General features: G+C 35.5%; 1 protein-coding gene across 1 annotated transcript in view; it reads left to right on the top strand.

Moving 5' to 3' along the window:
- Window positions 1–27,508, top strand: part of SPAG16 (sperm associated antigen 16) — an 875,915-nt gene that overhangs the window by 132,931 nt on the left and 715,476 nt on the right. The window contains exon 10 of the mRNA XM_029225940.1: window positions 10,798–10,925. Within this exon, the coding sequence (XP_029081773.1) occupies window positions 10,798–10,925 (128 nt within the window). The remainder of the gene's footprint in view (window positions 1–10,797; window positions 10,926–27,508) is intronic.

Genomic DNA, 27,508 nt, shown 5'->3' with positions numbered 1-27,508 from the left:
TTCAGTTTTTTGAGGAACCTCCCTGTAATGTTTTCCATAGTGGTTACACCAATTTAGATTCCCACCAAGTGTACTAGAGTTCCCTTTTCTATACATCCTTGCCATTATTTATTATTTATAGACTTTTTGATGATAGCAATTCTGACAGATGTGAGGTGGTAGCTCTTTGAGGTTTTGATTTTCATTTATCTGATTATTAGCGATGTTGAGCATCTTTACATGTGCCTGTTGGCCATCTGTATATCTTAGAAAAATGACTGTTCAGGTCTTCTTCCCATTATTTAATTGGGTTGTTTGGTTTTTAGACATTGAGTTGTATGCGCTATTTATATATTTTGGATGTTAGCCCCTTATCAGTCATATCATTTGCAAATATTTTCTCTCATTCAGTAGGTTGTCTTTTTGTTTTGTTGATGTTTCCTTTGCTGTGCAAAAGGTCTAAAATTTAAATAGGTCCCATTTGTTTATTTTTGCTCATTTCTTTTGCCTTAGGAGACTAATCCAAAAAAACATTGTTATGATTTATGTCAGAGTATTCTGCCTATGTTCTCTTCTAGGAATTTTATGGTTTCAGGTCTTACATCTAGGTCTTTAATCCACTTTGAGTTTATTTTTCTATATGGTGTGAGAATTTCATTCTTTTACACGTAGCTGTCCAGTTTTCCCAGCACCATTTATTGAATAGACTGTCTTTTCTCCATTATATATTCTTACCTCCTTTGTTGTAAATTAATTGTTCATAAGTGTGTGAATTTATTTATGGGTTCTGTATCCTATTCCATTTATCTATGTGTCTGTTTTTGTGTCAGTGCCATATTATCTTGATTAGTGTACCTTTTTTTTTTTTTTTTGCGGTAAGCCCGCCTCTCACTGTTGTGGCCTCTCCCGTTGCGGAGCACAGGCTCTGGACGCGCAGGCTCAGCGACCATGGCTCATGGACTCAGCCGCTCCACGGAATGTGGGATCTTCCCAGACCGGGGCACGAACCTGTGTCCCCTGCATTGGCAGGCGGACTCTCAACCACTGCGCCACCAGGGAAGCCTGATTAGTGTACCTTTATGTTATAGACTGAAGACAGGCAATGTGATATTTTCAGCTTTGTTCCTTTACTCAAGATTGCTTTGGCTATTTGGGGTCTTTTGTGGTTCCATGTAAATTTTAACATTATTTGTGCTAGTTCTGTGAAAAATGTCAGGGATTTTTTGATAGTGATTGCATAAAATCTGTAGATTGCTCTGGGTAGTATGGACATTTTAACAATATTAATTCTTCCAATCCATGAACAGAAGATACCTTTTAATTTCTTTGTATCATCTTCAGTTTCCTTCATGAATGTCTTAAAATTTTCAGAGTATAAGTTTTCACCTCCTTGGCTAAATTTATTCCAAGGTATTTTATTCTTTTGGATGAGATTTTAAATGAGATTGTTTTCTTGCTTTCTCTTTCTAATATTTCATTATTAGTGTATAGAAAAGCAACAGATTTCTGTATATTAATCTGGTTTCCTGCAACTTTACTGTACTCGTTTATTAATTCTAATAGTTTTGTAGTGGAGACTTTCAGGTTTTCTATATGTAGTGTCATGTCATTTGCAAATAGTGAGTTTTATTTCTTCCCTTCCAATTTGGATGGCTTTTATTTCTTTTTGTTGTCTGATTACTGTGGCTAGAACTTCCACTACTACATTAAACAGAAGTGGCGAGAATGGTCATCCTTATCTTGTTCCTGATTTTAGATGGAAAGCTTTCAGGTTTTCAATGCTGAATATGATGTTTGCTGTGGGTTTGTTATAAATGGCCTTTATAATGTTGAGGTATGTTTCCTCTATACAATCTTTGATGAGCGTTTTTATCATGAATGGATGTTGAGTTTTGCCAAATGCTTTTTCTGCGCCTATTGAGATGATCAGATGATTTTTTTATCCTTTTGTTAATGTGATGTATTACATTGCTAGATTCTCAGATATATTCCATTCTTGCATCCCTGGAGTAAATCCCACTCGATTGTGGTGTATGATCCTTTTTATATATCATTGAATTTGGTTTGCTAATATTTTGTTGAGGATTTTTGCGTCTATATTCATCAGAGATATTGGCCTGTAGTTTCTTTTTATAATGTCTTTGTCTAGTTTTGGTGTCAGGGTAATGGTGGCTTTATAGAATGAAGTTGGGTATGATTCCTTCTCTTCAATTTTTGGAACAGTTTGAGAAGATAGATATTAGCCCTTCTTAATATGTTTGGTAGAAGTCCCCTGTGAAGCCATTTGGTCCTAGACTTTTGTTTGCTGGGAGGTTTTGTTTTGTTGTTTTTAATTACAAACTCAATTTCTCTTCTAGCTATTGGTCTGTACAGATTTTCTATTTCTTCCTGATTCAGTATTGGAAGATTGTTTCTAGAAATGTATTCATTTCTTCTAAGTTTTTCAGTTAGCGTATAACTGTTTGTAGTTTTCTCTTGATTTTTTTGTATTTCATGGTATCAGTTGTCATTTCTGCTCTTTCATTTCTTATTTTGTTTATGTGGGTCCTCTTCTTGTTTTGAGGAGCATGCTAAAGGCTTATCAATTTTGTTTATATTTTAAAAAAACTAGCTCTTTGCTTCTTTGATCTTTTTTCTGATATGAGTATTGTTACCCCAACTTTCTTGTTATTTCCATCTGCATAAAATTTCTTTTTCCATCCCCTCACTTTCAGTCTGTGTGTCCTTAGCTTTTAAATGCGTCTCTTATAAGCAGCTTGTAAATGGGTCTTGTTTTTCTTTTTTTTATCTAATCAGCCACCACATGGCATGTTTTTGATTAGAGCATTTAGTCTATTGACATTTAAAGTGAACATTGATGGATAAGTACTTATTCCAATTTTGTTACTTGTTTTCTGGTTGTTTCTGTGGTTCTTCTCTGTTCTTTTTTAATTTCTTCCCTTATGATTTTATGATCTTCCTTATTTGTATGCTTGTGTTCCTTTCTCTCTAGCTTTGTATATCCATTGTAGGTTTTTGATTTGTGGTTACTATGGGGTTCATGTATGTTGACCTATATCTACTTGTTTTAAACTGGTAGTCATTTACTTCAAATACATTCTAAAAGATCTACATTGTTTTACTCCCCTCCCCAACATTTTCTGTTTTTGATGTCCTATTTTACATCTTCATGTTTTCCCCTTCACTGTTAAGACCCTTTAACATTTCTTTTAAGGTCAGTTTGGTATTCATTAACTCTTTTAGTTTTTGTCTGTCTGAGAAGTTTTTTCCTCTACTTCCATTTTAAATGATAATCTTGCCTGGTGGAGTATCATAGTTTGTAGGTTTTTCTCTTTCAGCACGTAAATATATCATGCCCTTCTCTTTTGGCCTGCAAACTTTCTCCAGAAAAATCAACTGATAGCCATGTGGGGGTTCCCTTATACGTGACTCTTTGTTTTTCTCATAATGCCTTTAGGATTGTCTCTTTATGTTTAACTTTTGCCATTTTAATTATAATATGTCTTGCTGTGCTTCCTTTTGGAATCATCTTTTTTGGGGACTCTCTGTGCTTCTTGTACCTTGATACTGTTTCCTTCATCAGATTTGGGAAATTTTCATCCATAATTTCATCAAATACATTTTTGACCCTTTTCTCGCTCTCTTCTCCAGGGACCCCTATAATGTGAATGTTGGTCTGCTTGATATTGTCATAAAAGTTCCTTAAACTGTTCTCATTTTTAAAATTTATTTTTCTTTTTGCTGTTTTCATTGGGTGATTTTCATTATCCTATCTTCCAGATCACTTACGTGTTCTTCTCTATCACCTAGTCTACTTTAAATTCTTTCTAGTGTGTTTTTCATTTCAGTTATTGTATTTTTCAGTTCTGACTAGTTTCTTATTAAAGTCCTCACCATGTTCATCTATTCTTTTCTCTAGTTCATTTAGCATTCTTATTACTAATCCTTTGAACTTTTTACTCTGGTAAATTGTTTATGTCTGTTTCATTAATTGTTTTTTCAGGTTTTTGTTGTTCTTTCTTTTGAAAAAAAATTTCTCTGTTTTCTCATTTTGCTTAATTTCTCCATCTTTATGAAATTAGTTCAAACAGTTAGTTACATATTCCTGTCCTTCTGTGGGAATGTCCCTATATTGTCTGCATGTGTCCAATGGCTTTGGTGGCAGAGCTGAATCTGAAGTGAGCAGAAGTCATGTCATCAGTCAGTGTGTGCTAGCAGCCATCACATCGATAGTAGGTAGGACTGGAGATGGAAGAGCTAGGACCAGAGCCAGATGTTAGCTGGGGCTTCTTTTCTGCTCCATAGCCAACACCACCATATCGGGGATGGGTTGAATCCCATGTTGCTGGAGCAGAAGCCCTGGTGTTCATGTCTGATCTGGTTCTGTTCCCTCGAAGTGTGTGCTTTCTGCCCCAAGCATTGACATGTTCAGTCCAGAGAGGAGCATTGCTGGGACAAGAGGGGCTGGAGCAGGAGCTTGGCATGGGCTGACGTGCAGGCTGGGGTGGTCCCAGCACCAGTCAGAGCTCCAGAACACTCCTGATCTGCTGTCCCTCACGAATGCCAGTAATGGCTTCTTTTGCCCCTTTCAGATGCTGTGTCAGGTCTGAGTCAACTCCTTCCCCCACAACTCCATACCTTCCTTAGAAGTGGCAGCCTCTGCCCTAGTGGGGAACTGCATTATAGAGCAAGAGGGGCCAGAGCAGGTGCTTGGCATGGGCTGGGGCATGTGGTAGGGTGGTCCTGGTACCAGTCAGAGCTCCAGACCACTCCTCATCTCCTACCCTTATGAACAGCAGTAATGTTTGCCCTCACTCCATTTGGATGCTCTGTCAGGTCTGAGCTGGCTCCGTCCCCCACATCTGTGCACTCTCCTTGCCTGTGGCAGCCTTCAACCTAGTGTGTAACTGCACCATGGAGCAAGAGGGACGGGAGCCAGTTCTCAGCTGAAGCTGAGGATCCTGCTGGGGCGGTTGTGGGAAACTGGCCCAAGTCCTGGGGCAGTTTCAGTCTGCTTCCTCTGCCTTGTTTTGGGAGTAAGCAAGCATGTGTGCACTTTTCACAAGCAGAGTCTCAGTTTCTTACAGTCCCACTGTCAGTCGCACTGGTTTTCAAACCAGCTAAGGGGACTTGTCCTCTTGGCGTCATACCCCAGGGCTGGGACACCCAATACGGGGTTTCAACTGCCCACCCCCCAGGAAGGGTTGCCAAGCCTGTGTAATCTCGCTCCTCTTCTGTGTCCCCTCCTAGGGGCTCAGGTACCGATCTGATCACTTCCCTTACCTTCCTACCTGACTACGTCTGGATCTTTCTTACAGTGTTGTTTGTGTAAGAGTCTTTCTGCCAGTCTCCAGTTTGTTTTCAATGAGAATCGCTCCACATGTTGACGAATTTTTGATGTGTTCATGGTGGTTGGTGAGCTCCACATCCTCCTGCTCTGCCATCTTGATCTCCTCCCGGTGACCACTGTTAAGATTCTTGCTCTCTCTGTCTCTCTCTAAAAATGTTTCAAAGATACATTAGCACTTACCTATGTAGAACCTTTTTTATTTTATAAAAATGGAATGATTTTCCTTATATGCTATTCTGTAAATGTTTTAAGTTAATAATATAGAGTTAATTTTGTATAAGTATATATAAATTTAGAGTGATATTCAAAATATTTGACAACCATTAGAGCATAAGCACTGACCAATCAGAATGGATGCTGGATGTAGGGTGGGAGAATGGTCCTGGAGCCCCAGGTGTGCCAGAAATTACCTTAATTAGGCAATAAAATGAATAAGTCAGGGGCAGGGGTTGTACCCATAGAAGGAGTTAGAATGTGGGGGTGAGAGGAATATGGAGTATGTGCTCAGGGTATCAGCTGTTTTCCAAGTAGTATGAATATCTTTCAGTATTTTAACAACTGACAGGGCCATACTGGTGTGCTAGGGTTATATCAGCACTGCATGTACCTCATTCTATTTAAAGGTTGTACACCAGAGTAGTACTATAATTTTTAAAGTAAATCAAGGTACTGATGCACAGTTAGGTTGCTTTTAATATCTTATATTGTAAGAAATGCTGTGTATTAGAAAACAAAAGCAAATCACAAAAACAAATAAATAAAAAACATAAACAGAAAAGAAAACTTGTGTATGTAATCTGGTGAAACTTTGTGAGAATATCCACAAGGCAAATTCCTAGCTGTGGAATTACCAAGTCAATTTTTATTTCGATAGATATTTCTTTGAAAAGTCAAATCAGTTTACACTCACTCCAGGTGAGACAATATTTTTTTTCCATATCTTGTCCAACAGTTTGCATTATTATCAAAAATTATGTCTTTATTCAATTTGATAACTGAATGATTAAGGAAATATTCCATTCTTGTTTAGTAATCATTTTGTAATAGTTGAAAAATTGTTTGATTTGGAGTCATTTATACTTAAACTTTTTGTTTGTATTTGGATTAATTACTATGAGTTTGTTTTCTCAGCTATAAAATGGAGATATTATAAATGTCAATGCAATTTTGCCTGGTTTGTTATTCCAGATTAATTTTAGAATAATTTTCTAAGACCCCTCAAAATTCACACTGAAGTTTTTATTTGAATTGAATTAAATATTTAAATCAAACTTCTGAAGTTCATTAATAGACTTTCTATCTGAGTCCATGGACTATCTATATTAAATCAGCCCTTGCTTTATATCTCTGAATAAAGTGTGTTTTTCTTTCTGTAGGTTTAGTAAATTTCTTATTAGTGTTCTGTGAGGTATTGTATATTTTATTGTTGCTAGATTTGATGAAATATTTTTCTTTTATATCTTCTGTTCATTCATTGCATGTATGAAGGTTGCTACTTTTATAATTTGTAGTACATTTGTAGTAATGTGGCCTCTTTATAATTCCTTTTTCCATTTGGCTTCATACACATTATCTATCTATCTCTGTCATCTATCAGTGTAATCACAATATATGCAACTTATGATAATTTCATCTACTTCGTTCCAATAGTTTTATTGCTTATTTCTTCACCTAAATATCTTCTGCATATTTCTACTCTAGCTTTTCTTTTCATTTATATTGTTTCTTCTTGAGACTGAGTCCTTGCAATGGAAGGAGTGTATTCTACTTATATTTGTGGTCTGGTAAACTACACTAATGCCTGACACAAAGGAAACACTCAAATGTTAAGTGAATGCCTGAGTGAATAATTTTGAGCTTCAGATTCAAGGTTGTTCTGGGCAATTCCCATGAATGTTAGCTCAATGGAAAACAATAAACAAGATAGAGAAGCAGACACAAGTCAAATGGCATAGATACGGAGCCTGGGTACCCAAGAGACTAATGTGGAAGGATGCCAAAACAGATAATTGGCTTCCCAATCAGGATAGGTACAGGGGATGCCTAACTGATATATCACTGAAATGGAGAGAAAGTTACCCATCTGGTGTTTCATCCTATGAATATAAGCAGCAAGGCTGTATTTAACCTCAACTGGCTGGCCAGTGAAGCAAGGACTCCTTTTATTATTGATCCTGGGACGAAGAGAGATAGCCAGCAGTTAACAGATATGAGACTGTATTCCGACAGGTTGGGTCATAGTAGAGTCTGCTGTAATCAGCATACCAGGAGAAATTAATCCTGGAATTTGATTAAGATAGAGTATTTTATAATAAGTAAGTAAAGTATGAAATAGCTCAATGAATTTACTCACCTTTTACTCACCAGTTGAAATTAACATGTGCCACTAGTTGCAGCAATAATAAACACAGAAATAGCTAATGTTTATTAAGGATTTATTAGATGCCAAGCATATGATTACTGCTCTACAGAGATTATCTCACTTAATCCTCATAGCAGTCTATGAATTCAGTATGATTTTGATTGTATTTTACAGGTGGGAGAATACAGCTTAGAAAGTTTGTTAAGTAGCTTGACTAAATTCACATACTAGTATGTAGTAAAGCTGAATTGTGAGGAAAAGCCAAGATTTTCAATCCTGACATTTATTTCACATGGGGAGCTTTAAAATAAAATAAATACCAGTGTCAGAGCCTCTCTTTCAGAAATTATTACTTAATTGGTCTGGGGTGGGGCTTGGTGGTATTGGTATGGTTTAAAAAGCTACATGGTAATTTCAACATGTCCTTAGAGTTGAGACCATTGACCTGTCAAAGCACCTTACTGAGAGTTTAGCTTTGCCCTCAAATTGTACCTTGTCAGTACAAAGGAATGATAATGGTTATGTAGCTTGAAGAATAGTTTTAAGATTTATTTTCCTTCCTCTATGCACTGTCCTTACTTATGTATCCTGTATTTACCTTTCTGATCGTGCCTGCCAATTTATTGGCTATTGTCTCCTGGAATGTTTCAGTATACAGGCTGGGTTATAAAGGGTCTTAACGTTTTGCCTCTGCAAGTGCATCTATATTTAGATAGGATTGCTGTTACTAGACCTTTACTTCTCTTGTAAATCTTCTTTTAAAATAGTTGTTCAGTTATTATTATATTTCCCTATATATCAAACAGGTTGTAGTTGATTAGGTTTATTAAATGCCTTGTATTAGTTTTATATAATGATCGGTTTAACTGTGGTTATACAAGTTGCTGTAGATAATAAGTTCATGGTTCTAGATATTTCCATGTAGTCAAAAAATTATACTCAGAATGGATCCTGCTCCACCTTGCTATGTTTTCCAACATAATAATTTATCCTACCTCCATTTCCAGCCCAAGCAATATTATTAAAATGAGGTACCATCACAACGATAGGAAAAGGGGCAAAAGGCATAAATATACAGTTGAGAGAAAATGAAGTACAAAAAGAAATACAAAAATAGTTAATCTAATCAATTCATTGGCAAAACACCAATGAAATAGTTTTATATATGAATTAGCAACAGTTTTTTCAGACTTTTTATCATGTAATTACATATTTATTATTTTATTGTTTATGGCGTCCTCATGCTAGAATGCAAGTTCCACAAGGTCTACTTTGGTCAGTGATATATTGTAACAGCTGAAACCAGTGCCTGCCCTGAAATAGACACTCAATAGTAAATATTCGTAAGAGAAGGAAATATGTGCATGTGTGAATGTGCCCATAGCAAAGATGTGGTACATTGTATATATCACTATATAACTGGCAGGGGTGTGAATTCATGTAACAATTCTAAAGAGCAATCCATGAAGAGGTATCATGTTTTCTGTTAAATGTTAATTTTATTTGGATTATTATTTATTTATACTTCTAAATTGTGTTTTAAGGATATAATCAGTAGAGTGCATATTTATAGACAGAAAACCTTGTTCACAGCATCGATAATCATGAGGCAGACAAATATAGCTGATGTTAAGTAAAATATGACATTTATCATTCTTTCAAAATAGACTAAATACTGTGAAAATGCAGTAATACAATGTTAAATGAAAAATGGAGGGTGGATAATAGAGCATGGTTCCAGTTTTGTAAAAATTGAGAAAGAGAGGCAGACAAATTCTTAAACCAGAGTGATAATAGTAATTATACTGGAGTGGTAAGAATAATTTTAATTTTTTTCTTTGTAGTATTATAAAATGCATAAAATTTCTATAAGGATGTATATTACTTTCTTGATCAGAAAAATACTTCATTTATGAAAATTGGCTTTATCATTTTCCAACTCTGAGGATATAATAAAGAATCTGTTGCAATGTAACCTCCACAAAGGCAAATCTTTTTTTTTGCGGTACGCGGGCCTCTCACTGTTGTGGCCTCTCCCATTGCGGAGCACAGGCTCCGGACGCGCAGGCTCAGTGGCCATGGCTCACGGGCCCAGCCGCTCCGCGGCATGTGTGATCTTCCCGGACCGGGGCACGAACCTGCATCCCCTGCATCGGCAGGAGGACTCTCAACCACTGCACCACCAGGGAAGCCCAGGGCAAATCTTTTTATCTGCTTTGCTCATTGGTGGATTCCCTATGCCTAGAATAATGTTTGGGATAAAGTAGCACTCATAAATATTTTTTGAATAAATGAATGAGTGTGCAAATGAATAGTATGTCTCCCTCTTTTAAAGGCAGTTTTAAAGTGTTAAGAGTAAGCGGATTGATTACTTCCTTTTTGTGTAGAATTGAACCATTAATCCATCCATCATTAAGTGTTAATTAAGTGCTATTCATAGCATGTCTTCTTTCCACTGAGGAGAGACCACTTTCTCATGGGCTGAAAATGATCTTTTATCTCTCGTTAAAGTTTGCTGGGTGGGGAGGGAAATGAGCAACACATGGAAGATGTCGATTCTAATGTATGTGAGATTTAAAATGATTATGACAGAAATTTTTTATCTTTAGTAAGTACCTTTAATTTAGCCCTATGTCCTCAGATTTAAAGAAAACCGTAATTATCAATTAATAAATGTTATTTTGTTATCCAATTAAAATGTGTTTAGTTCCCCACTTAGAGAGAACAAAAGGAGTATAAAAATAATCACAGATTTTGTTGATGTTACTGTTGGGGATGGAAACATTGCAAAAGGACAATAGACCAATAATATAAGACAATGCTATATTGTGCTTCATTGTAATTCAATAAGGGGATTTTTTTCAAGTAATTTTTACCATGTAGTATGCAGTTTAGGTTTATGCAAGTAGATATATGCCTTATTTAAAATTTTATGTTTTTTACATATTTTCTCAAAACTAAAATCAGGAATAAGGGATTTAAGGTAAATCCTGATGGATTATAATAGTAGCATTTATATTCTAATATAATATTAAATAAAACTGTATCAGTGTTTGCAATGAGTTGTCTATTTTACACAGAACTCTTGCTATATTTTTTTCTCTAGGATTCAGTGTTTCCCTCTGATGTGCAACCAAATCCAAACCTGTGTTTATGCAAAGAAAATATTTGTCCAGCAAAATTTGACTACAAGCTGAATAACATATTTAGACTTCACGAACTTCCAGTGAGCTGGTAAGATTCTTGATGTTTTATTAATACCTTTGAGATTTTATTGTCATGTCTAAATTTTGATGCTCTTATAGCTGTTTATGGTCAAAGTGTTTTGCTCTTAGCCTGTTTCTGAAATTGCTACTTATAGCACTGAAAGAATCCTCTTAAAGCTGTTGCAAGAGTCTCAAAACTAACTGGTTTAGGCACTTGGTGGCAGTACAGCCTAAATGCACTACTGTGCATTTTTAATGTAGAGGTTGCAGTTCTGGCTTAAAATAAAGCACAGATTGTTTTTAGAGAGGCTTGTAGGATTTGTTTTAAAAATAGGATCTCAGCAGCTATGCATTTCATTTGATTATTTTACTTAAAATTTTATCAGTGTATGTTTTTTTCCACATTAACACATTATTTTGTTTTGTTTTGAGGACCATAGTTTTGTGAACCATAATCACATCAGTTTAAAAGCAAAACTTATTACTTGCTAATAAGTTTTATGAATCTGCAATTTACATTCATAGGAAACATTTTAAATCTTATAAAATTTATACTACTCCTATTCCGAGTATTTGAGAAAAATATTTCTGTGGAGAATCAGTAAATATACATTCTACAGTAGATTTCTATGGTACTTTAAAATTTTACTAAGTGGTCAGCTTTTGTAAATAATCATGGATACATCATTTTGATTATGGTTTAGGTAAGTAATATTGTTTTCTTGTATTTGTTCATATAATCCCAAGTTTATATTATTGATTTTTAAGAAATTTGTACAAAGATGTATAGCAAACATTATGTAATTGCTCATCTTATACTTAATGAGGAAAAATGTCTCAAAAGAGGATGTTAACCAACTCTAATAACCTACACTTAACTGTGGTGAGGTTTTTCTTGTTTTGTTTTGTTTTATTTTGCAAAGTTTACCTTGCTCTTGATGACTGTATGTATATTCACTTTCTAAGACCTATTTGTTTGATTATTTTCATGTAGCAAGACTCTGCCGTGACCAAAACCAGTAGGTTAATGAATTGAAAAGATCTGTTAGTAAAAGGAACCATAATAATGATACATTCATACCTTAAGTATTCTATTTCAACTTAAAACAGTTCATTTGCATTCACATGCCAGTCTTTTGATGTAAGGCCATGGCTTTTTCTTTCCTTAAGTGACTGTTGATTGGAATTCTACATCATATTTCTTGCATAAGCTATACCAATAATGTATCACTAACAATTTCAATTTTATGATTTTCTTAATCTGAAACAAGAACTTCAGACGCTCAGAAGATGATCTCCTCACATTTCCATGGCATTAATTTAATTTTCATTGATAGCAATTCTTCTTATCACACTTATATTTCATCACCTTGATTAGTTTTTAATTACATTATAGTAGCAAATGCAACTGGCTTATGAGGTTTAGTAACAAACTCCTCTGACTCTTTGTGATAGTGGACCTTAGCTGGTGGGAGTGGCTTGTGCTGGTCTGCTGGGGCATGGTCTGGAAGCTCTGAGCAGTCAGGGCACTGCTAGCACAGCCAGAGTGTTTTACAGAGAGAATGGGAAATGTTGACCAACGATTAAGTGGAGGTTAAGGGAAAAGCATTTACTAAATGAAAATGTGGAGAAGAGAAAGAGGGAAACATTTGACTCTTAGTCAGAAACAAAGTCTGGATTCCAGATTAATTTATTTGCAGACTTTGGAAAGACAGCTGCCCTGATAACTACTACTGCAACCCAGGGAATAATTTCTCTGTCATAATCTTCACTAGTTAGCCCATGAGGAGAGAAGATTCTAGCATTATGAGTTAGGCAGTAAAAAAACAGCAAAAAAAAGAATTGTGAGTAGAAAACTAATCACTAATCTTCTAGTGTAACATACCTCAAAGGAAAATTAAGCTGTGACTTCGGGCCAACTCATTTACCTGGGCCTTTTTTTGGCCTGTTTCTTCTTTCCCAATTTGTCTCAGTTTCTGCTTCGTTATACCACCATTTCTTCTTGGTCACAGGTTTGTTTTTCTCTCTCCCACCTATTTTATTCTACTACTTTCTCTGTACTCTCATTCTATACCACCAATCCTTAACTAGCCATAATATAAAATTCAACTGTAAATTTCTAGTGTTTCTCAGATAATTTCATATTCTCTGTTCTTAATTTAAAACTGAATCACCCCGCTCCCACCACCCCATATACACACACAGAGGTTTGGTACTTTATAGGTCTTTAATAGTATAATGTCTATTGACTCAATTATGTTTCTTTAAAGAATAAAAAATGTTTTTTGTTTTATAAGTAACTGTGAATTTATTTATTTATTTTGTTTTTCAATTATCATCAGTGGAAATAAAGTTCTTCCTCTATGGTATATAGGTTCCTTAACTTCATCAAAATAACAATGATAGTAATGGCAATGATCATGAAAGAATATCAATAATAACAATAAACTGTTTTACAAAGCATCTTTCAATGCCAAGATTCAGCTGTTTTTCCCCCAGCTCTCTCTCTCTCTCTATATATATATATTTTTTTTCTTTTTTTCTCTCTCTCTTACATACACACACACGCACACAGATGAGGCTCAGAGACCTTGAGAAACACAGAGAAAAATTTTGTATCAGGTCTGGTTAACTCAAAAGCAGACCATAAAACAGTGAATGAACCACAAGGTATTTTATAGAAAAAGCCCAAGGAAATAGTTTCTATTTTTACAATCAAGCATACAGGTATGTCAGTAACGTACAACTATATAACCTATGAGTTTGGTCAAGATACATTTTTCCCCTGACAAGCTTGACGTAGGATAATTGCTTTAAACTTAAATATTAAAATAATTAATTAGATTATGTTTAAGTGCAGAATTTAATTGTGCGTTCTTTCCCTGGAAAACACAGATTTACTAAAATGTATTTTAGTATGTTTTTCCAACAAGGTCATAATAAAATAAATGCATATTAAATTCCAGATAATTAAAAGAATTTTAATGTCTTACTAATTTGCATTTTTATAGAGTGCAGTTTCATAGGTTGAAGAACCAGAAGGATTTTAAATCAGATTAGTTAACAGAGTTTTTAAGTTCTGAGATAGATGTCTTTCTCCTACTTTCACAGGATGGTTCCCATCAGCCTAGAAAATATACTCCAGTATCTCCTATTAGTTTAAAAAAAAGACTTTTTCTTGAACCTACAACCTCCCACCAAACCTATGCTGTTTTCCCAGAAGCTGCTCTGCTCACTTTCAGTAAAAAAGTTGACAGTACTGCTGACTGAGCTAACAGCTTCCACTTGCGCTTCCATTCTCCCCTCCAGTGGAGCTCCCTTCCTTTCCTCTGCTCTGGAAGTAACTCTTGTCAGTCATTCCCTGCTTCGGTGTCCACCGCCAGTGGCCACTTCTCCATTCTCATTTTCCTCTCCTCTCAGCTGCAGTCAATACAACCACCACCTCTGCATTTACTCTCCTGACTCCCATTATTTGCATGGTCCTGGTCTTCCTGCTGAGTCCCAGGCTGTCCTACTCAGTGCCTTCTCAGCAGGCTGCTTCGCTTCTGCTAGACTTCCAGTTGATAGATTGCCCCAGGCTCAGCCTCAGAGCTTCATTTTTTCACTGTCTGCACCTTCTCAGGTGGCCTCTTCCAAGCTCAGACTTTAAACACTCTCCATATAGTGATAGGTAATCACCTTGGGAATATCTCTACCATTGCCATCTCTCTTGAGTTTGAATATCGAATAGGCTTCTCCGAGTTATCATGCTCAGGAAGAACTCTTGTTTTCCCTCAGAAAAATGGGTCTCCTGATCTTCCCCATTTTTGCAAAAGCAAAACGTAAACTTGTATGAATTTACTAAAGGTAAAAGCCTAGGAGTAGTTGTAACTACTCATTCTCTCACCCTGCAATTCCCACCATTAAATCTAAGAGTAAGTCTGATAGGCTTTTCCTCCAGAACATATTTGCATTTTCCCACTTCTCTCTATCTATCTATATTACCATGGCCATCTCTCTTGCTATTGCAAAAGCCTACTAATTCACCCCACCTTACCCTACAGTAATTCACTTACTTCACAATAGCCAAACTGATCTTTTAAAAATGTAAATCAGATAAGATTCGCTGCTTTTGGTACAATAATGTCTTCCCCTTGTTTTAAAGTAAGATCCAAACTTCTTACTGAGGCCTACAAGGCTCTGCAAGTTGGGACTCCTGCCCTCCTCCCATTGTGTTGACCACATGCTCTCCCCTGCTTCCTTGCCCAGGACTCTCAGCTACCCCGTCTTCTCACTATTCTGCAAACATGCCTCACTTCTCTCTGCCCCCAGGTCTTTACACTAGCTCTTCCCTCTACTTGTGTTGTTACTGCTCCAGTTTGTGCACACCTGGCTCATTCTTATCTCTAAAATCTCAGTTCAAATATCACCTCCTTGGAGAGGCAGTTCCTGAAATATGTGACTAATGTTTTACTCCTCATTCCTCCAGTCACTGTCAGTCCTATCATCCTACTTAATTTCCACCATGGTTTTTAGTAGGCATGCAGCGTAAATTTTAAAGTACTTTATAAAAATGAAAAAGTACATGAAATCTTAGTATTTTTCTAGTTTATGGGTGGCTAGAGACTAGCTAGATTCTCACCAATTCAGTTTCCTCCTCCCTGGGCCCACTGGAAGATCTTATCTCCCATTCTTCTGAAGTGTGTTAACCCTTAAGACTCCCATTGGGATTCTCTGCTGTCTCTGACTTCATCCTCATAGCTGGAATCAGAGGACTTTGAAAGTGACAAACTGTGTGCTAGAAGGCACGTGGATCTCTGAGTCATGTGTGCTTGGAGAGTTCTCCAACTTTCATCATGCTTTGTGTGAGGTACTGCTTTAATTGCCCTGACTAATGCACTATATTTTTGTGAAAATGGATGAGTTAGGCTCTATAAGATGAGTGGAATTTTAAAAAAAACAGACTGAAGGTACTTTCACATTCATTCTACAAAAATGTATTGAGCATTTATCAGACACTATTCTGGACAATTAATTAAATACATAGAAATCTGTTCCCAGGAAGCTTACATATGTTACAGGGAACAAGTAATAAACCAGTAGTGAACACGTATATGCTATAGTATGTTTGATGACCGTAGTACTATAGAGAAACACAAAGCAGACAGAGGGAAATGGAATAGAGGGTAGCTTGAGGTTAAACACAGAGGCCAGGGCTGTTCTGAGAAGGTAATGCATAATGAAAACCTGAAGTGGGTGAGGAAGTGATACATGCAGAGAATAAGGAAGATGGTTAGAGGTGAGAGAACAACGAATGCAAAGCTCTTGAGGTGGGAACATGTCCAAAATGTTCCAACAAGGAGTCCAGTATAAACAGAGTAAGTGAGCTTGCAGAAGAGGAGGAGAAAACTAAGTTAGGTATTTGGGGACCAGAGAGAGTGTGACTTAGGGCCTTATAGATCATAGTAAAGAGGATTGTGAATTTTATTCTGAGAATGTTGGAAAGTTATTAGAGGATTTTGAGAAGAATTATGCAATTTGGCTTATATAACAGCTAGATGCTCTGACTACTGTATGGAAATTAGACCGTCAATGGGGGTTAAGGGTAGAAGCTGGCAGACTAGTTAGGAGCTATTTCAATAATTCAAGAGAACTGTAAAGATTTCCTGGCCTCGGATGATAGTGTTATAGAGGCTAAGTGGTAAGAATTTTTTTGATGAGAGAGTGAGCAGGATTTTTGGGTTGGCAGGATGTCGGGTGAGAGAGAGGGCAATTAGGGTTGACTTCAAGGTTTATGGTCAGAGCCAGTGAAGACAGAGTGGCCGTTAATTTCAAGGCTAAGGGAGAGCCAGGTTTGGAATGTGGGGTTTGGCATGTTAAGTTTGGGAGGCCTAGTAAACTTCCAAGTGGACTTAGATGTGGATGGGACCCTTAGATTCTCCTGTGAACACAGTTCATAGCTATGTGTGCTCCCTGGCAAGTAGTTAGGTTCATGTCAGTACTATTCCATGCACTTCCATGGAAGCAGTCACCAGAAATGGAAAAAGTGACTAAGTACCTTTTAAAGCAAAAAAAATGGGTGTTATAGAAATGTAATTTTTTAGCATGGGTCAATATTTCTCATCTTGTTCTGGCTATAAATTATATATGTTTATAAAAACCACGATTATATTCTAAAATGTGAGTTTCCAAATTAAATATTAAATCCTTTTTATAACTATACATATAACTGGCATTTTACAATGTATATTTATAATAAGCTTAAGTCATAGTGTAATTTTTATGCTGTTTTTATCCCCAAACAGACAAGCAATATATTAGAGCAAAGTGTATATTTAAACTTTGAATTATCAAAGGAAAATAACTTATAGTTTCTTGAAGCATCAAAAAATTCTCCTTAGAAGGATAATAATTATATTCAAATAAAAATATTTGTAATCATTTCTTACAAGTAGTGGACAGAATACTTTAAAACATTTTCTATAATATGAAGATATATTGTGCTGGTTTTGTAATTTACTGCCGAAGTACTAAGGTATTCAGTTAGCTTCCATTAAATAATGATAATATTTATGGCCTAAACTTTTAAGAAGGAAAAGGTACATGAATTTACAGTAAATGTAAACATATATTTTTATGACCCATTTATCTTTTTAGGTGTGTTCCATAAATAAATACATCATTTAATTAGGAGATTAGATTTTCAATTTATTTCAGATTGTCTTTAGTGCCTTTGCACGTATCTGTCTTCAGCTTTAAACTAAGTTTGTTTAGGCACTTTGGATTTGTTGAGCAGCTGTCATCTTCCAGAAGGTGCCCTGATTTGTTTTGTGGATCAACTTACAGCTAAAATTATGGAAAGGTCTTTTCATTGGTCACAGATGATGCACAAAGCATTTTCAGTTCCAGTGCTGCATAGACTCACAGAGATACCGACAGTTACCCTTCTGGGGCTATAACAGTTTTTCATTCTGTTTTAATTATCCAGATCCATAATAATAACCACAGTGACCTACAAGAAGGTATTGTTGGACATATTATAATTATATATAGCAATTATATGTAGCACCAACAATGCATAAAAATCCCACTTATTAACTAAGGTTGGTAAAAATGAAATTATGCTAGTCTCCCTTAGGACATAGCTTCACTTTTTGGAAAAAAAACAAACAAACAACTAGTCCTTCAGTTTTTACATAAAACTTTTTCTGGAGTATATTATTATGATGAGGAAAGTCAAATTTCATGGAATGATAATGCAATAATAATTTTCCAATAAATATGGAATCTCTCACTCTTTCTTGCTTAGCTGCTTACTAGTATTTCCTATTATCTACTGTGTAATAGAAAAGGAAACGGAAGTTAAAAGCAAAGGTTAATCTTTGTAATACAGAATGTCAGGCAAGATGGTTTAGGACAAGTATCAATATTTTTCTTTTTAACAATTTATTTAGTGTTTCAAACTATATCATATTCACACATATACTAACAATTCAGTTTAAAAGAGATGACAAGATTTGATGAAGTACAAGTAATCAGTGGTTTCAGCAATTTTTGTCATTCCTTGGGGTGTCTCACCTAAACTTGCCAAGACCTTGTCTTTAATCCGTACTAAATTGATGCACATGAAATGGTATCCCATAATTTATGTTTTTCTTGCTGTTCATAGTTATATGGTGAATAAGCTGTAAATATCAGTGCTTGTGCCAGTAGGTTTAAATCTTAAACTAATTTTGGCAGTTTTTTATGTGGCCACTATCAATAGTGTTTTATAATCTAAGGGAAATAATACAACTTTTTATTAGACGTATACATCCAACATATGGAATAATATTTGTACTTTGAATCCAACCTTAATTTAAAATTACTGACATCATCCCAAGGCAATCGCTAGTAACTCAGAGTACCTCATAAAATAGGACACTTCAACTTGCGTGTCTTGTGAGCACATCAAACTTAGTAGTTCTCAAAGCCAATTCCCTCTTCTACCATCCCCTCCCCTCCACCTTCACCTTCTTCTTTCTCCCATTTTGGTTTGTGTCATTCATTATCATCCATATAGTTACCTAAGATGATCTGTGAATCTTAGGTCTTCCTGACCACTTACTATCACATTTAATCAGTAACTTAAGTCTGTGTATTTTGTATCCAAAATGAGTTGTGCACTATTCATTTCTCACAGTCCATCAACTGTCACTTAGGCTCCCCCAACAGCCTCCTACTGGTCTCTCTACCTCCAGTTGTTCCTTCAACTTTAATTTATCCTCTTTACTGCCATTATAGTAATCTTTCTAAAGTGATCTGATATCTTATTTCTGCTTTAAAATTTTTAATTATATTTTAAGCCCTCAAGACACACTTGGCTCTTCCCAATCTAGCTCCAGCCTATGTTTCTATCTCTTACTGTACCGCTAGCCTCTATACCACTATGCTCTAGACTCGGTGAAGTCTTTTCAGATGTTCATGTCTTAGCATGTTCCTTTGACTGGAATGTATTTCCCACCTTTTTCTATTTGTAAATATCAAGAAACCTAAAGAAACCCTCACCTATAAATCAAACCTCCTTTCTGCCTTCTTGGTACTAGATGCATAATATAATAAAGGGGCATATAGAACAGGTCCTATTAAATCCCAAAGATGATATATTCATATGTTTATGTCTCCCAAACCCTCAGCAAGAACTCTTGAGAAAACAGACCGTGTCGATCATGAACAGCCCCTGACATACAGGAGGTGCCTGGTGTGTGTTGAAGGAATGAATGCATGGATTGAGTGAATATTTTGTGTGCAGTCATACTTCTAGAGCCAACTTTCATATTTTTATTATTTTTATTATTTTTTTAACGTCTTTACTGGAGTATAATTGCTTTACAATGGTGTGTTAGTTTCTGCTTTATAGCAAAGTGAATCAGCTATACATATACATATATCCCCATATCTTCTCCCTCTTGCATCTCCCTCCCACCCTCCCTATCCCACCCCTCTAGGTGGACACAAAGTGCCGAGCTGATCTCCCTGTGCTATGCATATAGCCAACTTTTAAAATTATATTATCCACTTATAACGTAGGTATCACTTGATGTCACCCTGTCAGTTTCTGCACTGGGACTCATTAAATAACTCTCCTGATGGCCATTTTGGAGACTACTTATCAGCTGAGCCATGCTGAGATCCCATCTGCCACCAGTACAAGTTGGGATACTTTATGTTGAAAGTGACTGAAAAATACAACATAAGTTGGTTAAAAGATGAAAGGGAGTTATTGGATCAATAAACTGAGAAGATCAGAAGTAGGAGTGGCTTCAGGTCAAGCTTAATTCGGTGTTTAAAAATATCATAAGTACCTGATTTCACTGTTTTTTGTTTATTCTGCCTTTTGTATTAGCATTATCTTCAGACTCCAGGTTCTCCTTTCAGTGGAGCAAAATGGCTGAAGTGGTTCTAGACTTCATATTCTTTCACAACGCCATCTAGGGAAGGGTCTCCTTCCATAGCTCTTAAAGAAAGAGAATGGAAGTTCTCTTTCCTGCAAGTTTAGGCAAGTACTACCCTGTGTCTCATTGACTGGTTGGATTAAGTGCCGTCCCATGGTTGAATATTGTGACGAGGAGAATGGCCACTATCCTGGTATAAAAAAATCAGTACTTAAGATGGGGATGGTATCAATCCACATAGCTGATAATAAAGGGTGGGCGGCTCCAAAAAAAATAAAAAGTCTGGTTGTTGTTAAAAGGAATGGATGCTGAACAAGTCTCAACTACATGATGCAGTTTCCCATCTCTGCTAGGTTTCATGGTAATCAGTGCTAACCAGTCCCTTGTTCCCTAAGTTGTAGTATATTCCCATGGGTTCCAACTAGTGTCTCTGGGTGTTTTCTCTGTTACTAGTTTTGAAGGTCCTCTTGTAATATTTAGCATTGTGTAGTAAAAAGAAAATTGCCACAGGTAATCATGCATGCAGCCATTTATTTGGCAACACTTGTCAAATGTACTCAGGACATTGGTCTATGACCTGGACAGATCAAGAAAAAGAAAATACTTCCCAAGCTGTAAGGATTCAATGAAATGGTCTACATAATAGTACATGGCATTATTCCTGGAACATGATATATACTCAGTAGATGTTCTGCCCATCTGCTGTCTCTATCCTCTTCCTCTGACCGGGCCTCCTCTCACCAATGTAGTGACCTGAGACAGGGCCCCTTTTACATACAAAAATAGAGTTAAGCCATTCTTCAATTACTAACCTGGACCTGTAAGTATTGTACACCTTGAGCTTCACCTTTGAATTCTGATGCTGTTTGACTGAAAACTGGTAATTTGTGGTCAATATGACTTGCTGTGCCACCTGAATCTCTGTTGCCATCTGCTTAGGCTCTAACCTCTGTGATTCTAGAACTAAGTCTTTTTTCAGATCTGATCATTCTTTACTCCTTCATTTTTTTAAAAAAGTAACAGTAACGCATTGTAAGAAATGACAGTTTTAGATAGAGAAGTAGATTACTCATTTGACTGGAGCAAGATCTTCAGGAAAAATAAACGATTTACACTTTAAGCTTACTAAATAGAAACAGTATCCATCACATTGTGTGCTTTTCTCCAGTAATTTAAATGATAAATGAAAGTAATAATTAGAATTCCCACAGCCTTTGACTGACTGTTGATATTTTCTATAAATATTTCTAGGTGGAGGAGACCAAAATATTTACCACATCATAAACATGGTTCATAAATATCTCCAAGGAATTCACTATGACTTATTAAACCTTTGCCTGAAATCTTTAGTGCAATTATAAGAATTAAGGTCAAAAACAGAGAAGAAAAAGAGATGAGCAGTTTTAGTATATATAGCCCTTTAATGGTTTATAGTTTTCTATTTGGTTATAACTTAAAAGATGTTCAGTGGAATTTGAGTGTATAATGGATAGAATAACAAGCATATTTTAGATGTTGATGATATAACTATACCCTTATTCTTAGAAATGGTACATGCTCTTTGTTATATTGTCCTCTGTAAAACCTCAAAATGGGTTGTTGGTGGTGCATTGCACAGAGGACAAAGTTTGGGTGGAGGTGGTCAATGTGATACCTGTGAGCCTGTGAGTTGTATGTGCCTGTGAGACATCAAACTAATATGGATCTGGAGTTCAGAGGTGAGAATAGACTGAAGATTAAAGATGTGATTCATCTTCATATATATATGACAGTAAGTAATCAGGATGGAGGAAATGTTTGAGGGAAAGAGGGAAAAGAGTAGAAGACCTTAAAATGGAGCTTGAATTACTCATTTAGTGAGTAAGTCAAAAGGATGTGAAAGAAGAAAGTAAAAGGATAGGCAGATAGGACCACTGAATTCAGAAAGCAATATGTCATGGAAAACTAAATGGGAGACACGGTCAACAATCCTGAATGCCACTGCAAGGTCAAGTTGATTTGGTCTAAAAATATACCTGCAATATTACAAGTCACCTTAAATATTACAGAGTCACTTTTTCATGGACATAGTGGCAAAACGAAATTGGCCTTAGTTAATTAGTGAATTGGAAATGAAAAATTGAATACAATGAGCTCAGTTAATCCATACATAATTCTCAGGTATGTTTCATACAGAAAGAACTTCTCTGATCCACTAGGGAATAATCCACATTATTCCCTTCATAGCACTGTGTTTCTTTTCTTCATAGTTTAAACCTCAAAGCTCAACTTATTTTTAATAATTTGTCTCTTTCATGCAAAGATATCTTATTTGGTATTCAGATATTTACACATTGACTTATATTCAGACTGACTGGAGAGAACAATTTCATATGATGTTATTAGCTTTTTATGTCAACTAAACCAGGATGGACAGCTCAGGTAGGGACCTGGATTTTCGAGCAGGAATGAATTTCAAATGCCACTACTTTTGAAATATCAATCAAAAGCTAACATGATTTGAAGGCCAATTTCAGAGAAAATACCATTGTTTCCAGATTCAGAAAATAAATATATTTAAATAAATCACTTAGTGTCTTCTTAAACTATAATCCTGCATTTTTGGTTGTAGTGTTTTGAAGTAAACTAGTTCTAAAAGCAAAATTTGATTCAAGGAAACAAATGTAAGGTTCTTCTACTGTATAATTATTATTTCTTTTATTTTAAAATTTTTCTTTAAACCCAAAGCACATCGAAATGGATTGTTGCTGCTTAGAAAGGGCCTTTATATCATGATTCATTTTTCCCTGGGGTTTCTTATCCTTGACATAGTAATACTTTCCTAGTACTGTATTTTAAATTAAAATTTTTCTACCATCAAGCTTAAATTATTCTGGAGATACTTCTTACCTTTCAAAAGTACAATGTTGTGTTTCCTTTAGGGTCTCATGTTCATTCTAGTCTCATCTTTGATAGACATAAAGTAATAGATTAGGGCTATATAAAATAGAGGAACTAATCTATAAATATAAAAATATAGTATACTTTTTCCAAACTTTTATTTTTTATTAAAATATTTGTACTCACAATACTTTGATTCTAAGTTTTGTTTTATTTGTGAAGCCCAATAAAACATTATAGATGTGTAATTTTCCTTTCACGTTTAGGAGAAAAATGAAATAAAATACTATTACATTTTTGTTACAGAGAAGTACAGATTATATTTTAGCTTGATTAGCTAAAATAGCTTTTAATATATAAAAATCAGAGTTAAACTCTGTTATTGCGGGAATTCCCTGATGGTCAAGTGGTTAGGACCCTGAGCTTTCACTGCTGTGGGCCTGGGTTCAATCCCTGGTTGGGGAACTAAGGTCCCACAAGCTGCATGGTGTGGCAAAAAAAGAAAAAAATCTGTTATTGCAATGATGAAACAAATTTTCAATGGCATTGAAAAGTCAATAATAGGCAGAAATGCATATAAAGGGGGTAGAGCGTAATTTAAACAAAAAACAAACTAAACTTTTGGATAAGCTGGTATATAAATGTACTGATTCTACTCCAAACATGTAGTATGGTAAATGTGGCTGAGTCATTCTCTACTCTGGATGTAGTACTTTGAGAAAGGGACCTCCAAGCTAGCTCTCCAGATATCTCTTTTATAACTCTGCCTCCAATCCATTCTTATACATGTCCTTAGGCAATTTTGATCTTCATGGACTTATACAATAAAATTTTTTTTCTCATTAAAACCTGGACAATGGAGATTTTCCTATTTGGATAGCTTTCCTGGGCATCTTTTTTCCAAACGTTGACTCAGGAAATCTCAGCGAGTTAGGATTTACTTTTGTAACTCAGCCATCTTTAACACATGACCTTTGAGGTTCTGAGAAGAGTTAAAAAAGAGTGAAATATCCCTGTGAGGGTTTCATGGCCAGCCCTGGGAGTATTACACATCTCCAGAACTTAGTCATATGGTATTGAATTAGCTGCAGTGGAGACTGGGCAACATATGCTGAGGTTAGTAAGCACATAGAATCTCTGTCACATCATCTTTCTGTTTTATAATTAGGCTGATCCCCTTAATGTTTATGAAATGATTGCAGCAGCAAATGCATACACAATAGGAAAGAAAAAGAAATCCTCTCTTCCAACCATGGACTGTTGAGTTTTCCCTTATAGCTTTGGTCACAAAGCATATTGCTATATGGAGGAGAGTTCAGTACCTGGACCAGAATCAGGATTCTATAAAGGAAGGTAGAAGTAGTGAATGAAGCCAGGCAGGTTGACTGTGAGTATGATAGAGAGCCAGGGCAGAATGGTATTGCAAAACCCAAGATAGAAGAGAGATTTGAAAAGATGGAGTGGCCGATCTTTTGCAAAGAGTTCAATAATATGAGGATTTTAAAGAGGCTGATAGGGAAATTAGATGGTCCATAGTAAATTCAGTATAAGCAGTCCAAAAGAAACCAAGAGATTATTTCTCACATTGTGGTTTATTGAGGAGTGCATGGCTGCTGAGGAAATGCGCCCATGGTATTCACTTGTAATGCTGCCCTCCATGCAGTTGACTTTCCTAAATGAATATTTTATTCTCAATGAAGGTTTAGGCTAAATAATATAAAAATATTTTAATTACAGTTTACTTCACTAAAAAAGTTAGTTCTATCAAAATTTAGCATAATGTCATTATTTTTAATTTTTAACTTTCTCAGTTCTCATAGATCTAAAGTGAAATATAATTTATAAAATTGAAATTATTTATGGTAATACAGATACAAGTCTATGCTAATTGTGCTAATAACCCAGATAATTAATTATTATGCATTCCTAAAATGGAATCCCATTAAGTTATTTTACTATGATGGATGTAATCATTTTGATAATATAAGTAATCTACACATTTTTCTAGGTTAATCACAGATGCTGTTCTAAAGCTGTGTTAATGTGATAAATTATAATAGTTCCCTTATTATCAGCATCAAGGGTCTTTAAAGGCTCTTAATAATCATATTCAAATTTTATCAGTTAGAAGTAAATTGATTTTTTATTCGAAGTAAATATCTAAGATGACTTATTTTCTACAAAACATAACTTGTATATAATCATGAAATGAACTAAATAAATATCTAACCAGTAAATAAGTAGTTTGTATTTGTAGATATCCATGTTATTTGAATCATTGTAAAAGTTAAGTTAGGTCTTCCTGATTTCTTACCTGGACTCAGTAGCCTCCTACTGATTTCTCCTACTTCCAATTCATCCTCCAAAATCACTAAATTCTTTCAAAACAGGAAAACCTACCATGTAGCATTTATATTTTACTATCATATTGACAACTCCCTGTTATGGAAAGATGAAAACTAAATTCCTCTGTACTTTGACCCCTACTTCCAACCCCTGCTTCCCTCAGTAGCTTCCTGTCCCCTTGCTCTCATACGGAGTGCTTCCTGAGCCATCCATGCTTGTGCATCTGCTCTGCCTAACACAAGCATAATATGTGAATCAAAGAAATTATTGAAATATTAACTGATTTTTTTTACCATGGCAGTCCCTTTTTCCTGTTGCCATTATCACAGTTGGAGTAGTTTGGTGCTGTACTTCTGCCCAGTGGGAGAAAATATGACAGAAAATTAGAGAAAGAGGAAAAAGAGAAGTTAGGAGAACTTTGGCACTTAGGTGAGCAGAAAAGGTTCCTGGAATAGTTAAATCACAATGGAGAAGCATAATGTGTTAAGAGCAGGGCCTACTCCCTTTCCCTTACCTCCAACTAATTTTGCGTGGTCCAAGAACACAAGAGGTCTGTGCCCCATTTCCTAAGTATAGCCCTAGGGATGTGACAAGATTCCAGAAAAGAAACTGCTGCATGGTGTGTCTAGACAGACAACATCACAGCTTCAGCCCTTCAGCATGGAGTAGGAATTGCCCAATGATTCCTATGTTCCCGATAATGGAACAGAAGTAGCAGAAAGAGAGCTACTGAACCAAAATAGGCCACAGAACAGGAACCAAAAGTTTTTATTGAGACTTCTGTGAACTATTAATGAATTATTTTAGTGATGCCAGAAGATATTTAGGTTCTTATGGTCTTATCTCCAGTGCTGTTATAAAATGGGACAACCTAAGAAATTATGCTCAGAGAAACTCAGTTAAGACAGAGAAAGATAAAGAAGATACATTCCTTGCTCACATGAAATTATACTCTGAAATTCACATCAGCTGTGAAAAGTTATACCTAGTTTTTTGTGTATTTAAGTAATGGTATAATAAAAATAATCAATTCATCACTAAGGCCCAATCAGTTTTTTCTTTAATAGGTGCCCATACATTTTACTAAGGCTTGATAACAAAATGAAGCCCAAGATCTTTTGTAATATTTCATTGTTTTCCTTGAAATATGAACTGACATTAAAGCTTTTTTACTTTTAAAGAAAATGATATACATTTTTTACTTTCTGAGGAATGCCCCTGGGTTAACGGTTGATTTATCATTACTCATAGGTCTTTCAATCATGGATTTATACACTCATTTATTAATTGATTCTAGAATATCTACTTAGCTATTAATATGTGTCAGGCATTATTAAAGATGGTGGAATTACAGAAATAAGGAAGTCCCTGTCCTCAAAGAACTCAAAGTCTAGTTGGGTGACATACTTAAAAATACAATGTAATAATCACATTAGGGGGGCCACTTAAAGCAAACTGAGGTAGTGTGGGATGTGAGAAAATCTCCCTTCGAGTTGACCTTTGAGTATAAGCATTGAGCAATGTTTATATTAGGTGGGGAGAATTTTTTTCAAGAAAATAAAATGGTTGCTTTTTCATTAAATGGGAAAAATAGAAAAAGTTTCAACATAATTGATTTTCATGTTTCTGAATTTATTTAGTGCATTCTAATCTACTATCACTTTTTACATTAGGAACATTCCTGGAATGTTGAATATAAAGCTTGTAATTTTATGCCAACTCATCCTCTTACAGTTTCTTATTGACTTAACATTTTGTCCTTGAGCTATAATTAAAACTATGTCTCAGAATTTTAACATTTACTCCTAGAAACAATCTCTCTTCACCTCCATAGAATGTCTTTGTATTCAACTCTCCTGTAAAATCTATATAAGAAAATGAAATCAGAGCAAACATGTTTTTATAGAATAATGTTTGTTTCAGGTTGAATTGTGTCCCCCCAAAAGATATGTTAAAGTCCTAATTTCTGGTA

The sequence above is a fragment of the Monodon monoceros genome, unplaced genomic scaffold (genome assembly GCF_005190385.1).
Source record: "Monodon monoceros isolate NGI ecotype Baffin Bay Population unplaced genomic scaffold, NGI_Narwhal_1 Super_Scaffold_16, whole genome shotgun sequence".
In the NCBI taxonomy this organism is placed as follows: domain Eukaryota; kingdom Metazoa; phylum Chordata; class Mammalia; order Artiodactyla; family Monodontidae; genus Monodon; species Monodon monoceros.
The sequence above is the reverse complement of the archived record's forward strand: the minus strand, read 5'-3'. Positions and strand labels throughout refer to the sequence as shown.